Raw genomic sequence first — 26,733 nt, 5'->3', positions numbered from 1 at the left:
CGCCTCTGACGTCATTTCCGTAGACCCCGGGCTCATCCTCCGGGGCCTAACCCCTGCTCACAGCGCGGCACGGCCCAAGAGCCTGGCCCCGGCATCCCCAGACGCGAGTGGGCCGGAGATGCTCGGGCTGCGAGCTCCTTGCCCCCAAGGGCCCCTCGGTAGTCGCAGCACAAGCCAGCCACGCCTTCCACCCGAGGCCCCGCCCACCCCAGGCCTGGCCGCGAGAGCCCCGCCCCCTAGAGGGCACGCCCCCGGAAGGCCCCGCCCACAAAGCCGGCTCCCTCTTCAGACTTCCTGAGGCCCCGCCCCTGCCGGGCCGCTCAGGGCCTCGCTGCAGGGCAGGCCCCGCCCACCGCGCCCCGGGAGGCCCCGCCCCCCGGGAACGCGCTCCTTCCACTTCCGACTTCGCCCAGAAGTGCCCGCCCCAACGCAGGCGTCTCTGCGGCCCCGCCCCACTCGTTCTTTCTGCCCACTTCCAGGGGAGACGCTCTGCCGGCCTCGGACTCCGCCGAGGCTCAGTCCTCCTCAGCTCTGAGGGTTCTCCCTGTCCTGTCCGGACAGCCCCGAGCGCCTCCGGGCCTGCGCCCCGCCTCTTCCAGCGAGCCCCACCCTCACCGGTCCCGGGCCCCGCCCCTTTTCTTCCCAGCCTGCCCCGCGCCCGCCCACCGCGCCCCGGGAGGCCCCGCCCCCTCCCTTCCCAGCCTGCCCTGCGCCGCCCCGCCCCGCCCCGCTTGCCCTCCGCTTCCCGGCCTGCCCCGCGCCCGGCCTGCCCCGCGCCCGCCCACCGCGCCCCGGGAGGCCCCGCCCCCTTCCTTCCCAGTCTGCCCTGCGCCGCGCCGCCCCGCCCCGCTTGCCCTCCGCTCCCGGCCTGCCCCTCGCCCGCCCTGCCCCGCGCCCGGCCTGCCCCGCGCCCGCCCTTCCAGGCCCGCCTCGTCCCTTCGCGGCCCGCCCCGCGCGCCTTCCCCTCCCGGCCTGCCCCGCGCGCCTCCCGGCCCCGCCCCTTCCCCTCCCGGCCCCGCCCCTTCCGCTCCCGGCCTGCCCCGCGCGCGCCCCGGCCCCGCCCCTTCCGCTCCCGGCCTGCCCCGCGCATAAACAGACATGGCCGGCGAGGGGGAGCCGCAGGACGCTGCGCACGACATGGGCAACCACCTGCCGCTGCTGCCCGGTAACCGCGGGGCGGCGGCGCCGGCGCGGGGGGCTGGGGCGGGGCGGCGCGCGGGTCCGGGTCCCGGGGGGCGCGCCGGGGAGCCGCCCGCCCGTCCCTCCGCGGTGCCCCCCGCCCCGGGTCGCCCGCCCGGCCCGACCTGCCGCGTCCCCGCGGGCCGTGCGCGGGCGGCTGCGCCCAGAGGTGCCGGTCGGGCCGCCGGGCCGTGGCTCCGGGCCCCGGAAGGGCGGGGCGGGCGGGCGGGGCCTCGCGGCGGCGGCCCTGGGGGTCGCTCGCAGGCGGGCGGGACCCCCCCACCCCATCCCCGGGAGAGCGGGCCCTGGGCGGCGGGAGGCCGGGGCCGGGCGCGAGCGACTGGCCGGCGGCGGGTTCCTCGGAGCGGGGCGGGGCGGGGCGGGGTCGCGGAGGGGTCCGAGACCCCCAGCCCGCGCCTGCCGCGACAGCCGGGACCCTCGGGGTCGCGGCGGGGCCGGAAGTGCAGCGCCCCGCCCGGAGCGCGGGGTCCCGGGCCCTGCTGGCCGGCCTGGTCTGTATTCTGTGTCTTGGTCTGTGTCTGTATTCCGTGTCTTGGTCTGTAACTGTGTTCTTGGGGGAACCGCGGGCGGCGGGCGGTGATCGGCCCCTCGGGAGGCGTCGCAGTGCTCTGTTGCCTCTAAGCCAAGCCAAGCCTCGGCCTTCGCGTGGGTGGGTGGGTAGGAAGTTCACGCAGCCCCCGAGTCGGAAGGGGCTTTCTTCCCCTTCCAGACTGAGCTGGGAGTGTGGGAACTGGCATCGTTTGGGGTTCAGAATAGATGGCACAAAGGAAAGAGCCCCGTTGCCTAAACGTTTGTCACCCGAGGTCTTTCTCTGGGGTGTTGGAAACCCGGGAGCTGGGAGGTCAGGCGTGAGACCACGAAACCCTGACGGCTCATGCAGGCCAGGCTGAAGGCTCTGTGGACGTGGACAGGGCTGTCCGGGCCCGGGGGCCGCTCTGTGGCCGTGGACAGGCTCACAACCCGCGCCTGCTGCGACAGCCAGGACCAGCTCCTTTCCAGGACATCTCCTGGGAGCAGGACCCTGCCCTGGGACAGGAGATTGCAGCCCGGCTGCATGCACTGGACCGGCGTGGGGCTCCCCGATCTTCACCCCTGTTTTTAGTTATGTCGTTGGTTTTTCTTCCCCTCCCCCCCAGATCTGTGTAGCTTTTATACAGTTAAGCGTAGAGAACAGTTTCTAAGATAAGTTTGTTTTTTTTCACATAAGCTTTAAAATTGCAAAGGAATTTTCATTTGAGAATTATTGCAGATCTCTCAGTTTCTGATTGTGTGCCAGCAACTAGGAGGAGGTGACTCGGGGGGCATCGGACGGGAGGGGGGTGCTGGGGCCAGGTGGTGTCCGTCTTTGTCCGTTCCAGTGAATGGATCTTCCCTCCCTTCGTCTCTCCCCTGTTCCTGCCTCGTACCCTCTGTGGGGACTCTTTACTTGGGGTTTCTTTGCTCCAGCCCGGTGGCCCTCAGGCTTTCCTCCTGGCTCAGAGCTCGGATTACTTCCGGCAGTGCTTGGGGAGCTGCCATGGTGGGGAGCGAACTCTAAAGTCGAGCTTTGCAAAAACTTCAGCGATTGTCTGAGGAGGCAGGTGAGGGGGCTTGTCTGCACTCAGGATCCGTCTGTGTCTGTTGGAGGGCAGAAGCGGCTCCAGGCTGGAGGAGTTCGCGAATCCAGGATGGGTGTAGACTCTGTCCAGTGCCTGTTACCAAGGCGGGCAGAACCTCTCCCAGGAGCCTCCCGTGCAGTTGGGGGTAGTGGTGGGGACTCTCTGTTCACTTAAAGAAGATAGATGAGGAGTGAGTCATTTTTTTCTGGAAAGAGGACGCAGCAGGGGAGAGGGGAGTGGCAGTCGGCCATCTAAGGCTGGGAGTCTGCCGTTGTGACTTGCTTCCACAGAGTAGAGTGTAAATGGGAAGAAGAAAAGAGCTTTGTGTGTGTTTTTGTGCCCTGCCCTCTGTGATGTGAGGTGCTCCCAGAGTGCCTCTGGGGCCAGAGCCAGCGAATGGGCACTCTAGTGCCTGGCCTGTGTCCTGGGTGGGCCAGGGAACAGCCTAGGGACGCCCAGGAGGGAGGTTTGCCCATCCTGTCCCCTCGTACCTCTCAGGAGTGGCGTGCACGCTGCAGCTGGAGATTCCCTGTGGTGAGTGGGCCCGAGGTAGACCAGACCCCATCGTCTTTGCATCCCAGCGAGAAATTTGCACTGTGCTGAGCCAGAGTGTCTCTAAACCATGTCAGGCAGGGCTGCACCAGCCCCGACCCGCTCGGGCTCTGGGCATTCCCGGTGTGGGGTTCGGACCCCACTTCCCTGCGACAAGTCGTCTTGGCATGAGGCGCGCCAACGTTTTCATGTGTCTGCTTTGTTTTTATTCTGCTTTGACAGCGGAGAGTGAGGAAGAAGATGAAATTGAAATGGAAATCGAAGACCAGGATAGCAAAGACGACAGGAGACCGAACATCATAAATTTTAACCCCAGTCTGCCAACAGCACATGCAGTATGTGATGCAGTAACAGATCTAACGTGACAGAAGAACTCTCTTGCAGTGCCCGGCGCTGTGGCGGGTCTGGGCATTCCTCTCCCGGCAGGGCCGGTCCCTCTCGGGGAGAGGCCCTTGGGTTCTTGCTCCTGAGGAACTTTCAGAGCTCTGCATCGCTGGGCTGTTGCTGTTCTCGCATGTTTTAAGCATTCCTGAGATTTGAACAGAGTTGTTTCTCAATCAGAATTTTTTTTCCTTTTTGGGTCACACCCAGCGATGCACAGGGGTTACTCCTGGCCCTGCACTCAGGAGTTACTCCTGGCGGTGCTCGGGGGACCATATGGGATGCTGGGAATCGAACCCAGGTCTGCTGCGTGCAAGGCAGTCACCCTCCCCGCTGTGCTATCGCTCTGGCCTCTCAGAATCTTTTTAACTAAAAAATTGCTCTTGCGGTTTTTCGTGCTGGGAAGTCCCGAGTCCGGTTCCGTGTCTGTGGGGGGGGCCGGGCGGCGGGCAAGCGGCTTCCCCCACGCCCCGTGACTGCTCCGCTCTCCCCCCAGTACCTGGGCGCTGACATGGAGGAGTTCCACGGGCGGACCCTGCACGATGACGACAGCTGCCAGGTGATCCCCGTGCTCCCGCAGGTGGTCATGATCCTCATCCCCGGCCAGACACTGCCGCTGCAGCTCTTCAGCCCACAGGAGGTGAGCATGGTGCGGAACCTGATCCAGAAGGACCGGACCTTCGCCGTGCTCGCCTACAGGTAAGCGCCTGCCACTCACCCGGCCCTGGGCGCCGCCCGGCGTCACACTGAGCTCAGGAGTGCGAGGCTGATGTTTCTGTGGGAATTTTATAAGCGGAGATCCGAGTGGTTTTGTTCTGTCTCTACCATCTAAACGCTGAGACTTGACCTTCCCCTGGGGGAACTTTGTCGTATTTGAAATACTGTTATTCGTTAACATTTAACAGAAAGCATGTTTAGAGTCCTGATTTCAACTATGTTGATTGAAAGTGTGGGGGGCTTTTGCATTATAATGTAGACAATTACTTTTACAGAAGAGGGGCTTTTTCTCCTGCTGGTAAATTCCCAAGTCGTTCCATTCCAGACCCGTGGTCAATGGAAACTGAGTTTCTGTGTCCTGTAGTGGCCAGCCGAAATCAGTATTCAGGCAGGAAGTGCACGCAGAAAGTTCCCACCCCAGAACGATGTGACTATTGAGCAGGGCAATGATGTTTGGCTTCACAGTAAAGCCCGCTGGTTCCACGATCATTTTCAGCGACTAGAGTTTTATTCTTTTTCAAACGTGTCCTAATTGCACTGACCCATGTTTTCTTCTTTAAATTGCCCTGTGTGTGTTTAGAGTAAAGGAAGTAATAGTTCTTCAATGAGTTGATGTTATAAATTGTTTTCCCATGCATACTGCTTCTGCAAATCTGCATAATTAAAAAATTAACGTTGAAAATGTTTTCTTTGGAAATCGCCTTGGAAGCAATGCCCAGGAGAGAGAGGCGCAGTTTGGCACCACAGCGGAGATCTATGCCTACCGTGAGGAGCAGGATTTTGGGATTGAGATAGTGAAAGTGAAAGCCGTCGGGAGACAGAGGTTCAAAGTCCTGGAGCTCAGGACCCAGTCGGACGGGTAAGACCCGCGGAGTCGCCGTGTGAGCTGGACGGTCTCGCCTCCCGCTGGCCCCTTCTCTGCCGCGCTCCTCCCTTCCGAGGTGTAGCCGGCAGGACGCCAGCTTCATGGGAGACACCGGGGAAGTTTGCAGACTTGAAACTCTCACTCCACACTCCCACTCCATCCCTGGAAGGGTTTTTCCGGGAAGGAGGCTGCAGCATCTTTTGGAAGGGGTTCCTGGTCGTTCTGGGGTGTCCTGAGCTTGTGGACAGTGCCTGAGGCCTGGAGGGAGAGGCCGTCTGCTCTGGACCCTCGCCTGCCACTGTGCAGAGCCTGCGGCCTCCAGCCACTTCCTGCCAGCTGTGCCTGGCAGCCTGTCTGTGGCACTGGGAAGAGCGTTCACTGCCCCTGCCAGTGGCTGTCTTCAGGGGATGTTCTACCAGCCACGAAGCCCTTCCTCCCTCAGCAGGGCCAGAAACGCCACCCTCGCATCCTCAGGGTCCAGAGGCCCGCGGGGACACTGCGGTAGCATGGGCAGCGTGGCCCTTTGGGCCTGGCCCTTGTTCTACGAGTGTGGGGAGGACTGGGTTCGTTTTCTGAACACAGGAAGTAGTTTTTCTTGATGATTGCTCCTTATCTCTTGGGAGTGGTTCTAGTGGTGGCACTAAGAATGTCCTTAGAGATAGTGACTCTTGAGTTCCAGTGTGTCCTGGTGAGTTGTCACTTTCCTGTAGCCAGAGCCGCCAGTCAGACCTGCGTGCTGCACCGGGAGCGTCTTCTGAATGCAGGGAAGGGCAAAGGAGGTCCGAGTTCTGAAAATGATGTTCTTGCATGAAGGCGAGACCTTTCGGCCTCTGCTAGTCACGAGGCAGCAAGTATGACTGAGACAGAAACTCCGGCCAGGCCGTCCTTTGGACCCTGAGGGTGGTTCTGAGGACCGGGCTGAGGTTCGGGCCCCGGCCCTGCACTGCACGCCCAGGGCGTTATGCGAGGCCTTCCGGCTTGAGCATGCCGGGAGTCAGTGTCGGTTGGGCGGACCAGCCCTCAGAACAGACGTGACACTCCCGTCTCTCAGCCCTCGGGTCTCCAGTGGGTAGGACTGAGTGACAGCAAGGTTAGCAAGTAAGCAGGCGGCGTTGCTACCGTGACTTTACCAGCAGTGTCCACTTTAAATGCCTCCTGACTTCATGCTTATCTGATTTTGGCTGTTTGTTGATTGCTGTAAAAACCTGTAAAGGAAAATTGATTTAGGGAAAAGTGTCAGAGACTTGATTAAAACCAAGTCCTTGGAACACCAGGCGACAGCACACTGCTGCCTGCGAGGGAAAGACTGGCATCACGTTGGTAGGGCTGGGCGTATGGGACAGGCCGTGGTCTGGCATTGCGCTGGTAGGACCTTCAGAGCCCGCCAGGGAGAGCGAGCGGCAGGGGTGAGGGAAGAGCTCGGGGCAGGCTCATGCGGCCCCTCTTCTTCCCAGGAAGGAAATGGAGCTTTAGGGGAGTGATCTGTTTGGCACCATTTAGCTAGGTGCTTGGTTCTCGGTCCTGGGACTTCCAAATGAGGGGTCTTTCCGCCACAGCAGCTTCCTCGATGCATCTGGAAGCTTCTGTCGGTTTCCTCCTTTTCAGTAAAGCAGTGCCAGGTTAACAGTCATTTGTCCTTTATGTAAGTGACCATACATAAAAGTTCACTGATGCCTTCTAAGAGTCTTTATTTCTTGGCCAGCTTCTAATAAACACTTGAGCTTTTAAAAAATTTTCTTTTTCTATAGGTGAAGCTTTATTATTGTTGGGCTCTTGAAAAATTCCTGAGTATCGCTTGACAGACTTAACTCTGTAGTAGAGTAATATACTGTTTTTTCTTTAAAAATATGATTGCAAGTTCTTATGTTGACGTGCTAGGTAAAGAAAATTGAGGTATTTATTTTTAATGATCATCGATTTGCTCGAGCGGGCCCAGTAACGTCTCCATTGGAGACTTTGTTGTTACTGTGTCTGGCATATCGAATACTCTCGGTAGCTTGCCGGGCTCTCCGAGAGGGGCGGAGGAATCGAACTCGGGTCGGCCATGTTGGCTGCGTGCAAGGCAAACGCCCTACCACTGTGCTATCGCTCTAGCCCCATTCCTCCGCCCCTCTCAGAGAGCCCGGCAAGCTACTGAGAGTATCTCGTATCTCGCCCGCACGGCAGAGCCTGGCAAGCTCCCCGTGACGTATTCGATATGCCAGACACAGTAACAACAAAGTCTCAATGGAGACGTTACTGGGCCCACTCGAGCAAATCGACGAACAACGGGAGGGCCTTTACCTTTACCTTTACCTATTTTTAATGAGCTCTAATAATACAAGAAAAGAGGAGGAAACTGATGTGTTTGGAAATACAGAAGAAATCCTTTTTATTTTTTATGATAATTGAGACCAGTAGCTGTCAGTCAAAAGAAATTGGAACTGGAAATCCCAAAGTTCCACACGTACACTAGAAATACCTGATAAACACCTGGCAGGAGGTGGGGGGTTGGGCCACACTGGCTGTCCTCAGGAGCTGCTCCTGGCTCTGCACTCAGGGATCGCCCCAGGAGGGCTCGGGAACTCCATGCCGAGGCTCAGACTCAAGTCAGCTGATGCAGGGCACAGCCCCTCGCTGCCGTGATTCTAGCTCCTAGAAACAAAAATTCTTGACAAATTCTATGAAAGAGCTGGTTTTTCGAAAAGATCGGTCAGTTGATTTTTAGATAGATCTGTGAAGGAGGGGAAATACTCATAGAATTAGAAATTTAAGAGAAATCCGATAGAGAGGTATAGGAGGCTACGATAAGTAACACCATAACGACACATTGGTTAACCCACAGAAACTCAGATAAATGCAACAATCTTCAGCTGAAACAGGAGAAGTGATAGAACCTGACTCATGACCCAAGCATGCAGACGGAGAGTCATGGCACTAGAGGCCGGAGAGATGGCACAGCAGGTAGGGCGTTTGCCTTGCACGTGGCTGAGTTGGGTTCCATCTCCGGCATCCCATGTGTCCCCCCCAAGCCCTGCTAGGAATGATTCCTGCGCATCACTGGGTCTGGCCCCCAAACAGAAGGGAATTAATAAAGCTTCCCAAAATAATAGTTCTGGAGTAGTGAATTGGCTTACCAGTGAATTTTGCCAATTTTCAACCAACCTAAGTCTGTTCTTCTCAGGCTCTTTGAAAAAAATCAAAGAAGGAATAATTTCAAGTATATTTCATGAGGTCAGCATTACCCGGATACCACATAAGCTAGACGGGGCTTCTCTGCTTCCCCCCCTCCCCCCCCCACCGGAGTATCTCGATGAACATAGCTGCACACATCCTCAACACAGTATTTCCAAATCAAACTCAACAATGCATCAGAAGATCATACATTATGAATAAGTACAGTTTATTGCGTGGGTCCAAAAATGCTTCAGTAAGCAAATCAATCAGTAATATAGTAGTTATCAATTAAAAACAAAGGCGAAATGATTTTAAGTAGATGCTGAGAGAGCATCTTAAAATTCTCAGTGTGCTCTTCTGCTGTCTCAGTGGGACAGGAGGAGCGTCTCCACCTAAGAGTGTCGTGTACAGCTGAGGTGAGGCAGGGGAGAAACAGCTCGCTCTCTTTTTCCAAGAACAAGACTGTGAGCTTGGAAACTAGAGCACTTGGACAACATGAAGACCGGCAGGTAGCGAGACTAATTCCTGGCGTGTGTGACTTGGATACAGACAGGGAGCCAGAGGTCACCCGTGTGACCTGAGCTGAGGGTGCCCACATCAGTACAGGCCTTGGGCCTGTAAACTTGGATCTGTGGCACTGTTTGACCTTGTGGTGTGGCTGGGATTGGCCCTGGTGGTCCCCAGCAGAACTGTAGGTCCATTTGGCAGAGGATGGGCCGGGCAGGCCTCTGGCTCACGCACACAAATGAAAACAAAAGTCAGTAGAAACTCACACGTGGCAGAAGTGGCTGGTTACAAAATCGACTTACGAAAGATCAGTTTGCAGTTAATGGAAAAAAGAAAGAGGTGAGAGACCTTGTAATGTAGACTCCACAGCACTGCTCAAGAAAGCACCGACGCGATGAAGAGGGAGACCCAGACTTTCCAGGTCTGTAGTGAAAAGACCTCCTTACCCACGCAGCAGAAAGATTCAGTGCAACCCCGGGCACAATTCCAGTTGGTCGTGTAGAAGGGGATTTTCTAGTATCAATATGGAATCAGGAACGTTCTCAAGGAGCCGTGACAGTCGTGGCGAAGCAGCAGTAATTGAGGCTGAGGGAATAGAAGTGGACCCCAGTCTGCGTGTGGGCCTGAGCGCGGAGGCTTGGCACGGCGGGTCGGCAGTACAGAGTCTGAGGCGGGAGTGGGGAGAGCAGGGCCCCTCGAGGCAGGCCTGGAGGCGGCTACTGGACAGCTGTGAGTTCAGAATGATCGCGGTCTCAGCGGTAGAAGTCGGGCTGGGGTTGAGGACAGGAGGAGCATTTCGGAGACATCACACTTGTCTTTGACTCCAGCAGTAAGAAAAAAATGAAAGCGAAGGCGAACTGTTGTGCTACATTGTATCCAGTGGCTTTTGGTGGCATCCGTTGGGAGAATATTGTCTGCACCTCATCTGTCTAGTGAGAGGCTGATGCAGGGTACAGCAAAGGGCAGGCAGGTGTGAGCGCTGACAGGGCTGCAGTTGGTTCACGGGCAGGGGATCAGCAGGGAGACGCGCACGGAGGCCCCAGCTGCCTGAGAAGCACAGGCTCCCAAGCAAGCGTCGGAGGGCATAGACAGAACTTGAGTGCACGTTGGAACGTTTGTAAGTGGGTGCGACCGTTTTGGCAGAACTCGAGCTTTCTGGGGAAGCAGGGCCTCCGGGCCACCTTCAGGTGTCTGCCCAAACCCACCCGAGTAGGCGTCCACGCCAGCGTTTGCTGCAGCAGCGTTCCCAGCAGGTAAGACAGGGAAGTCTTAGGTGCGGGTAAAGGCCCGGTGTGGTTCTGCAGTGGAGTACTAGTCAGCTCTGCAAAAGGCAGCTGCATTCCAGTCGCAGCTGAGTGGCAGGAGTGGCCTCGATCCTTCACAGGACGAGTCCATGTGAGTCTAGAAGATTATGTTATTCGGACCCAAGCGAAGGATCAAGGCAGGGGTCAGATCATTTGGCAGTGTGTTACAATGGAGATACAGAACGGATGAAAGGGTCAGTAAGGGAGTGGACGCTCATGGCCAGTCGGGCTGCCTGGAAGGGGAGAGGGGAGGAGTGTAGAGACACGTTTACTGTCGTTGAGCCCTGAGGGCACTGGGATGTTTTTCAGTTTTACCTGTTTGTTCCTAATGCCCAAAGCCATGTGGTCGTGAGTCTGAGCTTGTGGGCTGGAAAGGAGTTGGTGGAGCGGTTCCAGTGTTGCCTTCGCTGTCAGAAGGCCAAGTGCCCAATTTCATGTCGATGCTCAGGAGGGCCTCGGGTTGGGGCTTCCCATCCGGCAGCGTCTGGATGGCACCTCATGAGAACTAAGACTCTTCAGAACAGCCCATCATACAAGAGGATTGGGTATTTGCAATTAACGGTGATCCCGAAAAGCATTCTGGAAATACTAAGTATATTTGTGAGAGTTAAAGTTTTTACGTAAAAGCAGTATTCCATTTGATTCTTTGCTTATCGACGTTAAATGATACGTTGTGAGCAGGGAAATGTTACATGCAGCTCTCTAGTCTGATCTGAATTCATCTATGTGAAAGGGCTTCGCTTGTCTTCTCTCTGCTGCTCCTCAGGTGACCTGGGGCTGGGGTGACGTCATGCTCACAGGGTTTGGGAGACTGAGGGTACTTCGGGGTGCCCAGAAATTAATTCATGATACCAAGATTCACAATAGGAGTGGTTACCAGATTTTCAATTTCATTTTACTTTTTTATTTGAAATGTAAAACTCCCTAATCATTCTATTGTGAGATTGAAAATTTATTCTATCATTTATCTTTGCTATGATTTATGAGCTATGATATTGTTTCTTTAAAAATTGAGTATGAATGTCAGCATTTCGATGAGTATGTTTTTTAAGATTTTGGAAATCATAGTATTTAAAGTTACCCATAATGCTTAGAAACGTAATAGTTGGAGTTAGCATATCTTGGAAAATGAACGCCATGCTTGGTTCTCTTTATTTTAGAATCCAGCAAGCTAAAGTGCAAATTCTTCCTGAGTGCGTATTGCCGTCAACCATGTCTGCATTTCAGTTAGAGTCCCTCAGTAAGTGCCAGATATTTCCTTCAAAACCGCTCTCATGGGAAGACCAGTATTCATATAAATGGTGGCAGAAATACCAGAAGGTGAGAAATGAATTTTTTATGCATCCTCATAAAATGAAGACAGGTTGCTTTTTCCTGTTTTTAAAAGAGAGACAAACAACTCTCGTGATTCATTCCCCAGACACCTTCTGTGGCGGTTCTTCGGCTGCATTTGATCATAGCTGGTACTTCTAAAAGTGTCCTAACAGCTATTCTGTAAAAGCGGTTTGCAAGAGTCACGAAATGCCAATACATAAAATGTGTTTGCTCTGACGCCTGTTGACCTATTAATAGCTTTGATGTTTAATTCTACAGGAACCTGCCGGGCTCCATCAGCTCCCTGGGGTGGCTCGTCACTCACAGACACGGACCTTGAAGGGAGGGTGTGGGTGACGGGAGTCGAGTGGGCCAAGCCCAGCTGCTGAGAGGCGTGCCCCGTTCACCGCTCAGAACTGGGCGCCACTTACAGTCGTGCCTGTCTGAGCGCTCGTTCTCCGTGCTCTGGGGTAGAGCTCTCTTCTAGGACCAAGATGAGAAAGTCTCTGCTCATTTGTGAGATACGACACTTTAAACGAACTAGCTGATGCTTGTTGTTGTCTGGAGGAAAGGGTGACTCACTTCTAACTTCAGAATGAATTGTTTTCTTTGAGATGTTGGGAAATACGAAGGCACATTTTTCCATTTTAACCTGAGAATTCCTGCGCTAGTCATCTCTTAATCTTTGTTAGGCAGGATAGCAAAGGATTAAATTGTAGTACAAATGAGCGTAGGACACTGATCCAACCCTGGGTGGCGGATTCTTCCAGGGCCTCAGAGCCCTCCTACGTGAGTTCTAATGGTTGAGACTGTCTGTCAGAGGACTGCAGAGGCCCAGGCCACGGCTGGCTTCCTCTCAGCGGCATGGTATGGGTTCGAGTCCCCCAGAGCAGATTCTGATAGCAGAGTGTGCCTGGACGGCTCGGGGTCCTGTGCCCTCTGATTGGTGGCTGTTTGTGGGCCCCCACGGCCGTGGGGTGCTGCTTGAGAGCGACACTTCCAGAACCTGGCCCCTGATTTCAGCACTGGGAAGAGGGAGAACTGCCGTGTGCGCGTAACTGTGAGTCAGGGGGTGAGGGTGGCCCTGGCGCGGCAGGAGCGGAGCAGGGGGTCCCGCGCGGGGGCTGCCCAGTGTCTTCCTGCCTCTGTCGGGGCGGTTTGCTGTCTTCAGCTCGATTCAGCGATCGTGTTAGGCTCTTCCCCAAGGTTTCTGTCCTAAATTCTTAGTCCTTTAAAGGTGCTGCCTTCGTTCTTTGTCACGTTCTCAGCAGAGGATGAGTATGCTGACATCAGTCCCTGCCCAGTCCTGAATCTGCGTCTGCCCATGAGTCAGCTTTTGAAATGTCAGTTTTGTGTGAATCATGGATTAAAATCGTAGTGCTGTCCGTGCGCAGCCCCTCTGCTTGCTCACGCTGACTCGAGATCAGTCTTTACCCCCGGGTCTTCCCTTCCCAAGCGCAAGGGTAGCCGCAGCTGCCAGTCGCCAGTGAGCACTTGTCTCTGTGGGACCAGATTCTCGAAGCTCTCCTGATTGTCTTCGTTCTCCATTGATCCTGGAATCCCGCACCAGGCCTCTGATTTTCAGTCACAGTTGCCAAAGACTGAGGAGGCGTTGGTGAGGAGTGAGAGGCCTTGGGGGAACGTGGTGCCCACCGCCCTCGCCCTGTTGATTCCGTCAGACCGTCTTTCAAAGGTTCCCCTGTTTAAGCTCTGAGTGGAGTTTTTTTAGTTGTAAGTTTGAATAGAGATTGCGAGGCCCAGGGAGTTGCTGTCTGAGCCCTCGGGCCTCTGGGTGACCTCCGAGCTGTTTGGTGTCAGTCCCAGGAAGGGCTCAGGGCAGCAGCACTGCCCCGGGGTGCCTGAGCCCCCCTGCTGAAGCACCCTGGGAGTTGTGGGATTCTGAAGTGCATGGGGGAGCTGCCAGGGAGCTCCCATCTCAAAGGTGGACCTTAGTTTTGTACAAACCTGCCTTTCTGTTTGCATCAAAAATGAAATGTCCAAACGGCATCGAGTTCCTTGTCTGAGAACGTGTTTCTGTACCTTCCCGACAGCAAGGGAAGCCCGAAAGGCGTCGAGAAGGGCCTTCATGCTACGTTGGCATGGAGCACCACCAGGGTCAGGGCGTGGACATCTGTGACATGCTTGTAGAACTTTAGAGTTCTGATAGAATTTCAGGGTGCCCAGGACCTGAGCCTGCAGCTGCTTCATTCACGGGGGCAGTGCTGCCCTCTACCCGTGTCCCCTGCCTGTGCCCTGCAGCCATCTCCCGGTGTCTGCATGCCTGGGTGCCAGGGCCCCTCCCACTACGGCTCCAATGGCCATGCACGTGTGCCCATGTGCTGCTTGGGTCTGGACCTGGGCCCCTCGGAACAGTTCGTCCTGGCCGTGCTAGGCGCCAGGCTCCCTCCCCTGGCCTTGTTCGCTCTTGTGAGCTCCGGTGGGTGGGCGCAGGACCAGGACAAGCGCAGCGCGGCCACCCCTTCTGAGCCATGCCCAGGCTTTGGATGGCTCCTCGCCTTCACGGCGGGTGGTGCCCTTCCCCATGGAGACTTCCACGGGCCTCGAGGCTGACAGAGGCAGTTCCGGTGCCGGACACAGGGGCTCGCTTCCCGGGTTCAGCGTGCAGAGACGTGACAGCCGCTCCTCGTGGGCTGGCTGCTCAGAATGACTGTGACCTGTGCATGTGTGCTGAGACCGTCTGACCGTGACCTGCACCCGTGCTCGGAGACTGACTGTGGTCCGTGTGCGCTGAGACTCCCGACATCTCAGGCAGCTCGCCCCTTAGGGTCAGACAGAGCCCAGAATTCACACAAGGGAACCCACTGGTTTGCACTGGCCTTGCAGGACCTTCTGTCCTTCTCAGGTACCAGCTGCTGTCCATTCGGCACACAGGAGCCAGGCCCTGCAGGGCAGCTCCCCACAGGCGTCCCCGATGAGAGCGCCCGACTGAGCACGACGTGGATGTGGTAGCTGCTGCTCTGAGTCCAGACTGCCCATGTTCCTGCTCGGGCTCACAGGGAGTGGAGGGGCTCGCTCCAGCCCAGGGTCCCCTCCACAGTCTGCCACCAGCCTAGGAGGGCCCTTCTTCTCGTCCGTCAGTTGCCGGCCTTCTTCCAGTCCGGGCCAGTCCTCTGTTGGGAAGCGCCCTGGGGTCCCATAGGCTGTCAGCCTTGTCCACTGTGCTGTGTTGGCACCCCGGGTGCTGGGTCTCTAGGTGGCCAGGGGGTTTCCAGCTTGTTGTCAGTGATGGCACTGCCGAGTGGATCCTGTCACATTGTCATGTCGTGGAGAATATGTCTGTTTCCTGGCTTTCGTGTTTGTTCTAGATGAATTCTACATTGACTTTCAGTTCCAATATTGCGGTGAACTTTGAAAAGTAGGCTTGCTTCTGAGTCTTCCCATCAGATGTTGCAGAAATTTAATATAACGCACGTTTTACATGGATTTAGATGCCTCCGTTTGGATCCCAGAATACAGTGGCGGGGGCGGGGGCAGAGCTGTAGTAGGTGGTCGTGTGCTTGCCTGGCACGTGCCCATCCCACGCTGGGTCCCTGTCACCGCCGTGTAGTCCCTGAGCCCCTCCAGTGGTGATGCCTGAGGCGCAGAGCCAGGAATAGCTCTGAGCACTGTTGGGTGTGACGCAGCCCAACCCACTCCAGTCTCTCCCCCCCCCCCCCCACACACACACACAGACACACACACAGAGTTGGAAGAGAACATAATGGTTTTCCCCATTGCCTGGACATCAGGGAAAAGGGAACTTGAAGAAATTTGGAGAGCCCTTCCGAGTTTTCACAGTCTAGAGTCATAGTTACAGAGTCGCCCTGGGCCTGCGGGGCTGGCACCTGCCGCAGTCTCCTGCAGATGCACAGAATGGTAGCATTATCCTGGCGAGGGAGTCCAGGCCGTCTGGGCAGTGTTTGAGCCGGAGAGCACTTCCCTTGAGCATCTCTGGCCCTGAAAAAAGAGTCTTTGTCTGAACCAAGCCGTGTGCCCCCTTGTTATTCTTCCCGCAAGAATCTTGTTCTGTGGGGTGTTTAACCGACTCTTTTCTCTTTTCAGAGAAAGTTTCGTTGTGCAAATTTGACACAGTGGCCTCGCTGGCTGTATTCCTTGTATGACGCGGTAAGTTCCATTCGGTGTCCCGGGGAGGAAGACTCCTAGGGTGCTCGGTTAAAGCAGGCGGGGCTAGAGGCAAGCAGTGTAACTCGCCTTTCATTCTACCCTTCGTAGGGGCATCACACCTCGGTATCGAGAGACTGTGTAGGGTTTATTCGGCTTCTGAACTTGGTGCTCAAGGGGTAGTTCCGTGTAGAAAATCAGGCCCCTGCGTTTTCGTTAGGTCTCGTGACCCCTCGTTTGTGCGTTAGCTGACCCGTCCACACGTGCTCTTGCTGCTCACCCTGGGGGACAGGAGTGGCCGCATACTGTCGCACCTAAGGGACGTGCTGCTGGCGTGGTCCAAAGAAGCCACATTTGGGAAAGGCGGTTCAGAAGGCCTGTTGGTCATTGTGCATTGGGGCAAGTTCTCCGGAAAGCTGTGAAGTGGGCGTCAGGCAGTTGCATTGACCCAGAGTAGCCGTCCCCAACCTGAGCGTCCCTCGGGCCCTCCCGACTCGCCTTCCCCGCACATCCGGAGCTGCAGGAAGCTGCTTCCCTCTGCCCAGCAGCCGTTGGCCCGTCACCATCCTCTGTGACCCAGAGTTCTGCCGACACTTCGGCCAAGATTGTCCACAGCCTGGGTGAGGAGTTGCCGGTGAAGGCGCTCGGACAGACGGACAGACGACGGAGGGCGGGTGGGCATCACGCAGCTCCGAGTCAGAAGGGAGTCGGGGCCGGGAGGCAGCGGCAGGCGCCGGGCAGGAGAGCTCAGCACCTGCGTCTGTGTCATCAGACGACAACTGTCAACTCCTGAACCTGATTCTGGCTCCTCTTATTTTAAACAAGGAAACCTTAATGGATAGAATCAAGAAGCAGTTACACGAGTGGGATGAAAATCTGAAAGATGAGTCGCTTCCTTCAAATCCAATAGGTATGAAAAGCCCTTTCTGTTCTGCAGTCTGCTATGCGTCACCAAAGGATACTCGCTTTACGTTCAGTGAAATAAAAATCTAGTCTTTTCAGTACCGCTGTTCTGAAAGGCGTGCCTGTTTCTTCTGCTCTGAGGAGTCGTAAAAACGAGTGCGTGAGCTCGCAGGTAGTTGCAGGTGCTCCTCCAGCCCAGACAGGCCCAGGTGCGAGGCTGTGCGTTCCCTGCCGGGAGCGACACGGAGCATCTCCCCTGGTGGGGGCGCTGGCGTAGGGCTGGGGAGAGAATCCACACGTGGGGGTGATCCCCACACGGTGCCCATGACCCACCCTGGCCGAGCGTTACTTCGGGTCGCCAGAGGTCCCTGAGCCCGAGCATTTATCGAGGCCAGCTGCGCGGGGGGTGTGGGCACAGCAGTCACGGTGGGCGCTTCTACCCGACTCCGGGTCTAAAAGGTGAAAACCCCGCCGTGTCTAAGATTTCTCTTACAGAGTAGCGGCCTGTCTTCCTATCGACGATGTGCTGAGAATTCAGCTTCTTAAGATCGGGAGCGCCATCCAGCGGCTGCGCTGCGAGCTGGACATCATGAACAAGGTGAGAGAGCGGTCACCGCGCCGTGCGGCCGGTGTGGGGCCCTCGGGGGACTCGCATTTCGGCAGCTGGCCCTGGGTCAGGTGGAGCACCGGGGTCGCTGGCCGGGCATGTGCCCTCCCGGGCAGCGCTTTGCTTCGTCTTTGGGAGGTCCCTGCAGGGACGTAGCGGGGCTGTTCCCTGCATGACGAAGGGACTCGCTTGATTGGCGTTTTCATTCTTTTTTTCTTTTATGTTTGTCTTTTTGGTTTTTTTTTTATTTTTTTCATTTTTTATAATTTTACTTATTGAATCACCGTGAGAGCAGTTACAAAGCTTTTGGGTCTAAGTCTCGGTCATACAATGAAACACCCATACCTTCACCAGTGCCCATTCTCCACCACCCAAAACCCCAGTATGCCCCCCTCCCACACCCTCCCCCTACCTGTGGGGCAGATGATTTCCACATTACTCTCTTTCTACTTTGATCACATTCAGTATTTTGACACCAGACCCACCATTATTATTTGGTATTTTACCCCAACACTCAGATCTGCTGAAAAGGCAACAGTAGACAATTTGTGTTCTATTGCTGGTTATGAATAACATATGATGTCGTGTGGCTGCAGTATGGCCATGCGATTTTGAAATTCTGAAATTTTAACACTTAAGTCTGGAGGGATTTCTGCCAAAAGCCACTGGGTTTCGAGATTTGCTCCTGAGTCTCTGGGATCATGGCCGTTGAGAAGCTTGATGAGGAGCCAGAGAGGCCGTTCATTGTCGATTACTTGGGGTCTCGGGGTGGGGAGGACAGGCCCGGCTCCACTCCATCCCGTGAGGCCCAACAAGTTTTGTCACTGCGGGCCCAAGCCTGACTGTCCAGTGGCCTCTGGAGGATGACGGCCACCAAGCCGCCAAGGAGGGAGCAGGAGGAGGGACAACACCCTTTCTTCCCTGGGGTGGCCCGGCGACAGTAACGTACTTTGGGGTCCAGATGCATTTCTGCCAAAAGCCACTGGGTTTTGAGATTTGCTCCTGAGTCTCTGGGATCATGGCCGTTAAGCAGCTTGATCAGGAGCCAGAGAGGCCATTCGTGGGCGATGACTTGGGGTCTCGTTGGGGTGGGGAGGACAAGCCCAGCTCTACCGCCATCCTGTGAGGCCCTGTGTGTCTTGTCACTGGGGGCCCAAATGTGACTATCCAGTGACCTCTGAAGCATGGCGGCCACTGGGCCGCCGGGGGAACAGGCCAAGGCATGAAACTTATTCCCACCTGGGTTGGCCCAGCACCGGTAGCCTACTGCAGGGACCAGACGCATTTCTACCTAAAGCCGCTGGGTTCCGAGATTCGTTTCTGGGTCTCTGGGATCATGGCCATTAAGCAGTTCAATCAGGAACCAGAGAGGCCATGCCTCCAATTATATAGCTGAGCCGGAGGTGGTTTGTGGGTGTGTCTCCCGCATACCTAACTTTTGGCTGTTTACTTTCTTGGTAAACTTTGCCCCAAGTTTTTGGGGTCTGGCCAAAGGCACAGCAGCAATTTTGGGGTATCTGGAAGTCTGAAGGCGCCATGAGGCTGCTGATGCACTCGCCTCACAGGTACAGATTGACCTGCTGGCGGCACCATACCTCCCCGATCGGTGTTTTCTTGCCAGTTCTTTCTTGACATTTAGAATTACGTTTTGAAACAGTTGAAGGAAAAAATATAACATTTTAGAGAAATTTCTTAAGATATTTAATGTTTTCTAATTTTCCTAAACTTTTTAGTGCACATCTCTTTGCTGTAAACAGTGTCAAGAAACAGAAATAACCACCAAAAATGAAATATTCAGGTAAGACCTTCCATTACATTTTGAGTGTGCTTTGGGATACTTCCTGGCTGCCTGATCGAATCTCTTCAATGAGTTCTGGGAGCGAGCCTAGCCTGCAGGACATGGAGGCCCAGGGTGGGTTCCCTGACCCCCACACTCAGGAGGGGCCCTTTCGGCACTGCCGTCAGAAGGGAGGCGGGCGCGTTTGCAGGCCTCGGGTCACCCTGACAGCCTCCTGGGAAATCCTGTCGTGGTCTCAAATGGAGAGTTTAGAGCTAACACATCTCCCGGTGAGACTGACCCTGTTCCTTTTTGCCGTAGCTTATCCTTGTGTGGGCCGATGGCGGCCTACGTGAACCCTCACGGCTACGTGCATGAGACACTCACCGTGTACAAGGCCTGCAACCTGAACCTCATTGGCCGCCCGTCCACGGAGCACAGCTGGTTTCCAGGGTGAGCGAGACGGGGGCCGCCGGGGGCCAAAACAGCGGCTAGAATTAAAGCTGGACAGAGAGGAGGGCGGGAGAAACCAGACTGCAGCTCGGCCTTCATTTGTGGGTGTGTAGAAATAGCACGTTAGCCTCTAGTATCCTCGAGTTAGTGAGGAGGAAGCATGGCGACTGTGAAGGGCCTCCGATCACAGTAAGTGCACACTCAGGCCTGTGCCAAGGGACGCCGGGCCGCTGAGCTGGGACAGTCAGCTCCTCGACACCTAGTGGCTCTTTGCTCCCAACTTTCAGAGGCCAGTTCAGGGACCAAGGCGAGGAGACCCTCTCTATGGGCCTCTGGCCACACCAGTGATTACGGCTCCTCTTAACAGTGCTCACTGAAGCACTGGCCTTGCATATGGTCCCTCGGGTGCCAACAGGAGGAGCCCCCAAACAAGCAGTGACGATCTGAGAGCTGCGTGTTCACAGGTGGTTGCTACTTTCTCGGGCGATGCGGGATACGGCAACGCATGCCACCGTGCTCCGCGCATCCGCACTTGGCAGAAACAAACCCTTTGTCAGTGTCAGAGAATTCAGTATGACTGAGAAGCATGGGTTTGTTGGCTTTTAGCCACGGGGGCTCCCAAACAGTGCTCAGGAGTCCGGCTGGGGCATCCGAGGACAGTGCTGCTCAGGAGCCAGACTAGGTTTGGTAAGCCAGCGAAGGGCCTTGCCCCGTATCCTCCAGCCTCCGGTCACCGTACTCATGGAAATACGTCTCTTTAGCAAGCTGCCCAAATTAGGCGCATCAAAGCAGAGAGCACTGATCTTCCTCGGGGCTAGAACTGGACCATGTCCATGGCTGGACTGGGCGGATGTCGGGCTTGGGCCACAAGCAGGCTTGGGCCCTTAGCTGCCCCTTCCCACTCGCGTAGGTACGCCTGGACCATCGCCCAGTGTCGCATCTGCGCCAGCCACATTGGATGGAAGTTCACAGCCACCAAGAAAGACATGTCGCCGCAGAAGTTTTGGGGTTTGACTCGATCTGCTCTGCTGCCCACGATTCCAGACACGGACGCCAAAGATGAGATCAGCCCCGACAAAGTGACACTTTGCTTATAAACAGAGAAGGTAGGGAGGACGTTGCTGAGGAGGGATGTTTTCTAAGGCCAGGCCTGGAAACAGCTGAAGAGTTCAATTAAGCCCCCTAAAAGCAGTCTCGTGGCTTCCTGGCAGCACTGTGTTGTGGGGTCTCACTCTAAGTCAGAGCAGTCTCCTACGCAGTGGCCAGATGCAGAGCAGATCTGACGCACGCTCCAAAGGCGAAGGTGTCGGGCAGGCACGCAGCCCTTGACAAAGGCAAGCAGTGTACATTTTTGTAAAGGGGCTTTGTTCTTTAGTTCTCTGAAATACCGATTGTAAATTTTGAAAATACTAGAATTAAAATATGTGGCTTGAGCCCCATAATATAGTTTTCATTTCCTAAGGTGTCTGTGAGTGAAGAAGTATTTTGTGTATTTGCTCAGTGTCGGACTCCCCCGGTCCTTCTGTCGCAGTCTGATAATGTGATGCAGACGCTAGATTAGGCCCTCTCCACACAGGCTAGAGGCGACTCTGTATTTTGTAGGCTACTTTATTCATTCCTTGTTCAAATAGTGTGAACTACTCATAAGCAGATAATAATACACAAGTACGAAGTGATTCTTACGAGACTGGTTGCCACCTACCTCTGCTCCCACGTAGGTTGGAAGGGTTGGGGCCTGTCCTCTGTGTGACAACTTTGGTTCTGTACCCCTCCACTCACAGAATCATTGGGACTGACCAGGTCCAACAGACTGTCAGATCGTCAAGCTCTGTCTCTTGCTAAACAGAAAGGTTTTACTATCCTCTACTAAGACACAGGATGACTATCATGTTACTCATTTATAGATGAGTGAATGAAAGGAACGCAATGATGTCTGTTGTAAGGACTGATGACGGACGTCCTGGGGTTGTCGCCCCACTCTCTGGAGTCCAACGTTCCTGTTTGGGAGGCTGGGTGACATGTGGCCTGAGCCCGCCAGTCACCTCCCAAAGAGGGGCGTCCTGCTCCCGACAGTGGGACCCCGTGGGCAGCCCGAGCTGTCTCCCAGTGGCAGTGAGGGACGGTCCCTTTGACATCGCCCCTCCCCGTGTGATCACAGAATGTTCTATATTGTTTACTGACAATTGCAAATAAAATTTTCTGCTGTGTACTAGCATGCACGTGGTGTCTCATACGTGACGCGTGATGCCAGGGCCACGTCTGTGATCTGGTCGGCCTCCCGTGCGTCACCGTGCTCCCTCTCCTGCAGCCCCTTCGTCACACTGTGTCTGGGCTCTGGGCTGGGCTGGAGGGGGGCTGGTCAGAGCACAAAGCTGCCGGAAGCCGGCAGCTGCAGAGACAACGCTGAAAGGTTGGGCCTTTCAGTGGGGGCAGAGCCCGGAGTCACCCGAGGGACACGCGCTGGCACCCCCCCATGGGACAGGAGGAGGGTAGCCGCTGGGGGGGGTCCTTGTTCTCCCAGACACGGGCAGCAACTATGACAAAAGAACCAGAGTTTAGTGCGGAAAGCAGGTGCGTGGGAAGCAGCTCTGCTCAAAACACAGCCTTTATTCTCAGCAGTTCCCGGGGCGGGCGCCATCGGCCAGGCTTACCGACCGCGGGCTGCTCAGTGCTCGGCCTTCCTGACGTAGCTCAGGAGCTCCTCCTTGTCCATGCGGTAGCCGCTCTTCTTCCACTGCTCGCGCAGCTGCTGCAGCAGGACCCCGATCTCCTTCCCGGAGGAGATGCCCACTCGCCTGATGTCGTGGCCGCTGACCGGGAAGGGCGGGACGGTCCAGTGCTGCATCTGGCGCAGCAGGAAGGGCTCGCCCTGGTACTTGAGCAGCTCACACACGCGGGCCATGGCGTCCGGCTCCCTGCACTGAGCCGGCACAGTTAGGACCCGCGCGCTGCCACCATCCCCGTGCTCGGGTGCAAGTCCCACTGCGCCAGCCCACCCGTACTTACGTCTATGACAAAGTCTTGGTAGGGCTTCAACGGCTCTGAACTGTCCACCGCTTTAACTAAGTCTCTTCTGTTTTTGACTATAAATACTCCAAGGTTTTTCTCGTCTTTCGAAATCTTCAGTCTCAAATCCAGTTTCGTGACATCATCTTGTACTTTGAATAACGAAGCCAGGAGAGTCATCGGCTTGGGTGAAAAGCCTTCGACGAATTTACTGACTCTGTTAAATTCTTCCAGACTTGCATCTGCAGGCAGCCCTGTCGGGACAGAAGCATTTCCCGCTCGCTGGTAGCTGCCACAGAGCGTTAAGACACTCCTCGGAACCAGCCGTCCTGAGCTGCTTCCCTCCTGGCCCCCAGCCGCTCGCCCCACCCCGGTCACCGGCCCAGGCCACCTACGAAGGGCCCTGAGCATCCGTGCCGGCGCCTGTGAACCTACGCAGGCCCACTGTCCCTGCTGAAGTGTAATTCAGGCAGCTGCTGGCCAGCTCCCAGTCCACTCTGACTCTTGGCTGCCCTGCTGACCCCGAGGCATCCTGACCCAGCTCAAGCACGGGGGCCTCGCTCAGACCTGAATCCACAGCTTGCTCTCACCTATGTGAGGGGCCACGCCAAGGTCATAGATGAGATGCATCAGGTGGTTCACGTGGTTACCAACAAGAATCTTTTTGAGCTCCACCCAGATCCGCTCCCCCGAGATGCCGGCCAGGCCTTTGGCATTCTCCGCGATGGCAGCCACGGTCTCGGGGTCATGGTCGCCGGGCCTGTCCGCGATCCTCCCGTAGAACCTGCAAGACACCATCACTCCAGGCGCTGACCTCTATGACACCGCCCATTGGAAAAGGGCCGTTATTGGCCTTTCGCTCGGCTTCCCACCCCACACGTCTCCTTCATCAGAAACGAAAAATCAGGTCTAAGAGCGATCTTAGGAACTAAGATTTCTAAGTTAGTTTAACTTAGAAAAAACACTGTATTTTTTCCAGACGTGAAACCCTGAGATGCGATCAAATATATGCCACGTTCCTAAAGGTGTGAAACGAGCCTCGGGACAGTGTCCGCGGTGACCACACTCGAGCCTCAGAGCTGCTTCCCACATCACCTCCCGGGCCTGCTGGGGAGCTGTGGCCTGGGTTCGGGCTGAGGTCCGCCGCACTTGCCCACCGCGTGAGGGGCAGCTGTTAGGCAGTGCTCAGAGTGACCCTGGCCAGTAAGGGACATAAACAAGCTCCTTCAGATAGTCTGAAATGCTGGGAGTTACTTTAAAAATCATTAACTCTCAAAGCCATGCAAATGTCTTTCCTACGAGCACGTGAGCCTCGAAGTTCTGACATCAGAAGCCACGTGCAGCAGAGTCGAGCCCCTCCTTGCTCCCGGCCAAGTGCCCACTGAAGGGTTCCGGCATTCCTGGACGCACCTAGACACCACGGCTTCTCGGCTGACCACCACTGCAGGGCACGGGATCGGAAGAGCAGAAACCAGCAAATGCACCAAAACTCTTACCTGAAATACCTTAAAATTCGAAGATAATCCTCTTGTATTCTCTGTTTGGCCTGTCCGACAAATCTAACTTTTTTATTTTTCAGATCTTCATATCCGTTAAAGTAGTCATACAAGGTACCTTCAAAATCTGTTCACAGCAGTAAAACCAGGAGAGAAATCGTTAGCAGTGAGAAACGGAAGACCCAAAACCAAGCAGGGTGAGGAGCTGTGAAGTTCAAGCCCGTGTGTTCTCTACGAGATGGCACGTTCAACCAGACCCCAGGAGCAGCTACCGAGAGACTCATGTCCGAGAACCCTCTAGAAAATGCGGGAAGTCCAAACGTGGAGTCGCCCAAAATACTAAGTGTTGGGGGGGGGGGGGCATGCCCTGAGAATGGAGGGACCCTGTGAGCAGTTGGGCATGAGGAACCACAGCGGCACCTTCCGAGACAAGAACAGTCGTGAGGGCCCCATGAGCCTGCAGACTTTGTGGCCTTCCAGAAATCACGAAGGCCTCAAGACAAGTGACAACTCCACACCACGGGAAACCCTCAATACAAAGCCCGCCAGCTCGGTGAGCCTCGAGCTAGTGAGCCAAGGCCCCGGGCAGGATATCCCATCACCCAGAGTCCTCACAGACGCTCAAACTCCCCTGGTAACCTGTGAATAGGCACATGCAGACTCTGAATTGTAGCACTGAAACCCCATCAGGAATAACTTTGTATCTCTTGGGGGTTCAACCGCATCCCCACAAAATACAATGTTTCAGCCAAGACCACTGAGGTCACCTGACCACCCCAAGCCAGGACTGAGCCATTCCCACATGCAATGAAGAGGCAGAGACCCCCATCCCGGGGGCCCCCAGAGCAGGGCGCGTCCTACCCTCCACTGTCAACCCTGGACCACTGTCGCTCAGCTGTGCCCCCGGCACCGCCCCGAGGATTGTCCAGCAGGGACACGGGGCCCAGAACACTGGCCACACTCCAGGAATGACTGTCTGCGCGGGGCCCGGAAGTTGAGGCGATGGTAGACTCCAAACGGGGCCACAGGGCCCACCCACACCTCCCCCCCGCGAAAAGTCAGGGACCCCCGACGAGGGAGCTGGACTGAAACCCAGAGTCCAGCCACAGGGCAAGGCCCTCCGGAACTGACCAAGGAACATGGAGTTGATGGTGAGGTCCCGGCGCTCAGCGTCCTTCTGCCAGTCGGTGGTGAACTCCACCTCGGCGTGCCTGCCGTCAGTGACCACGTCGATCCGGAGCGTGGTGATCTCGAAGTTCTCCTCGTACAGCTGGAGCCAGGGAGAACAAGCGTCAGGCAGAGCCCCCGCTGGGCCCAGAGTGGGGCAGGGGCGCGGGGCTCGGAAGCACAGTGCTCACTGCTGGGCAGGTCCCGGTGTGGGGTATAAGCCCCCTCCCAGGACCTTCCGGCAGGGGCCACACCTGGAGGTGCCTGGGGTCTCGGGGGGCCTTGACGGCACATGCCTACGGTTCAGTAACCGTGTCAAGGAAGGGGTGGCAAGTTCCGAGGACATCCGCTGAGCCCAGGGCCGCTTTACAGGGTGCTGAAATCCCCCCACTCGGCCTGTCTGGGAACAGACTGGCTCTCACTACCGCAAGGCAGCAGTCAGGAACCCCGGGCCAGGGTCTCTAACAGTGACACAGGGCGCCGCTCAGGCTGGAAGGAACCTGAGAGAGAGACTGCCCCCTCCACAGCGGCTCCACACCCCGCTGGCCCTCGCCCACTCACAGCCAGCCCCAGGCCTGGGTCCACGCCTGGCGGAGCAGCTCCCTGCCATCGAGGAGGGACAGCAAGTGCCCTGAGAGGTGCCATGGGTGAGAGGGCCCGGGAGCGGAGAAGCTCCAGGGCCGGAGCCCCAGGGGTGCCCAGTTCCTGCGGCCACCCACACTGGGTGCCCCAGGGGAGACTGCCCACATGGGGCGAGTCTGGGATCAGAGCCTCCCAAGCAAGGCCAAGGGGGGCCTCAGCTGGGAGACTTCCAGAGGAGATGCAGAAACAAGGGGGCAGAGCCAAGGGCGGGGTACGCCCGAGGGTCACTCGGTCCCCGCCCAGGCACGGCGAGGGGGAGAGGTGGCCGGAGTCCCGCGGGGGTGGTGTCCCTGCCCTGCCCGGCGGGCCGAGGCTCACCCTGGCCGTGATGGTGCCGTGCTTCTCGCCCTTGTTGTTGATGAGCCGCACGCCGGCCGCCTGGAAGAGCGCCTTCATCTGCTCCGGCGTGGCCGTGGTGGCGAAGTCCACGTCCTGCGGCGCCCGGCCGCTCAGCAGGTCCCGCACGGCGCCGCCCGCGATGCGCAGCTCGTGCTCCTCGCGGGCAAACAGCTCTGGGGACCAAGGACGGCGGGACTGCCCCGGGGCCCGGGAGGGGCATCCCCGCAGGGAGCCAGCCAGCCCGTCCCGCATCCCTCCGACCCTGCCCGGCCCGTCTCTGCAGAGGGTCTGTCCCCGGCCGCGCAGCCCTGCGGGGACCCCGGGAGCAGCGCCGAGCTGCGCCCGCGGCCCAGTCCCTCTGGGGCCCTCCTGGCCTCCTCCCGGCGGCAGCAGGTGTCCACCCCCCGGGCTCCAGGGGCACCCCACGGGCCGGGCCGGCTGCCCGCGGGCAGGGTGGGCGCGCTCACCTATGAGGCTCTTGAGCCCCTCGGTGAAGAGGGACTGGAACTCGGGCGACTGCAGCTTCATGGTGACCAGGGGCCGCTTCCGAGGGCTCAGCGCGCCGGGACGGGTCAGCAGAGGCCGGCGCAAGGCGCACAGGCCCCGCAGCATCCGGGGGTCCGGCCG

At 56.8% G+C, this 26,733-nt stretch overlaps 2 protein-coding genes across 2 annotated transcripts; one reads left to right on the top strand and one right to left on the bottom strand.

Annotated features, from left to right (window-relative positions):
• The first annotated feature begins 1,069 nt into the window (after positions 1–1,069).
• Positions 1,070–21,671, top strand: CRBN (cereblon). Its single transcript, XM_056129521.1, has 11 exons — positions 1,070–1,165; positions 3,573–3,685; positions 4,228–4,430; positions 5,158–5,307; positions 11,441–11,600; positions 15,657–15,719; positions 16,542–16,626; positions 17,102–17,217; positions 18,960–19,024; positions 19,325–19,456; positions 20,367–21,671. Exons 1-11 carry the CDS (start codon positions 1,099–1,101, stop codon positions 20,551–20,553), a joined length of 1,341 nt encoding a protein of 446 aa, XP_055985496.1. The 5' UTR covers positions 1,070–1,098; the 3' UTR covers positions 20,554–21,671.
• TRNT1 (tRNA nucleotidyl transferase 1) lies at positions 21,049–26,733 on the bottom strand. The gene is made up of 7 exons (XM_056129522.1): positions 26,574–26,733; positions 26,086–26,279; positions 25,090–25,228; positions 23,959–24,085; positions 23,053–23,246; positions 22,463–22,716; positions 21,049–22,376 (listed from the first exon to the last, which is right to left on the bottom strand). Exons 1-7 carry the CDS (start codon positions 26,716–26,718, stop codon positions 22,122–22,124), a joined length of 1,308 nt encoding a protein of 435 aa, XP_055985497.1. The 5' UTR covers positions 26,719–26,733; the 3' UTR covers positions 21,049–22,121.

Source organism: Sorex fumeus, unplaced genomic scaffold, assembly GCF_029834395.1.
Source record: "Sorex fumeus unplaced genomic scaffold, SorFum_2.1 ptg000072l, whole genome shotgun sequence".
In the NCBI taxonomy this organism is placed as follows: Eukaryota; Metazoa; Chordata; class Mammalia; order Eulipotyphla; family Soricidae; genus Sorex; species Sorex fumeus.
This window is presented reverse-complemented; position numbering and strand designations above follow the sequence as displayed.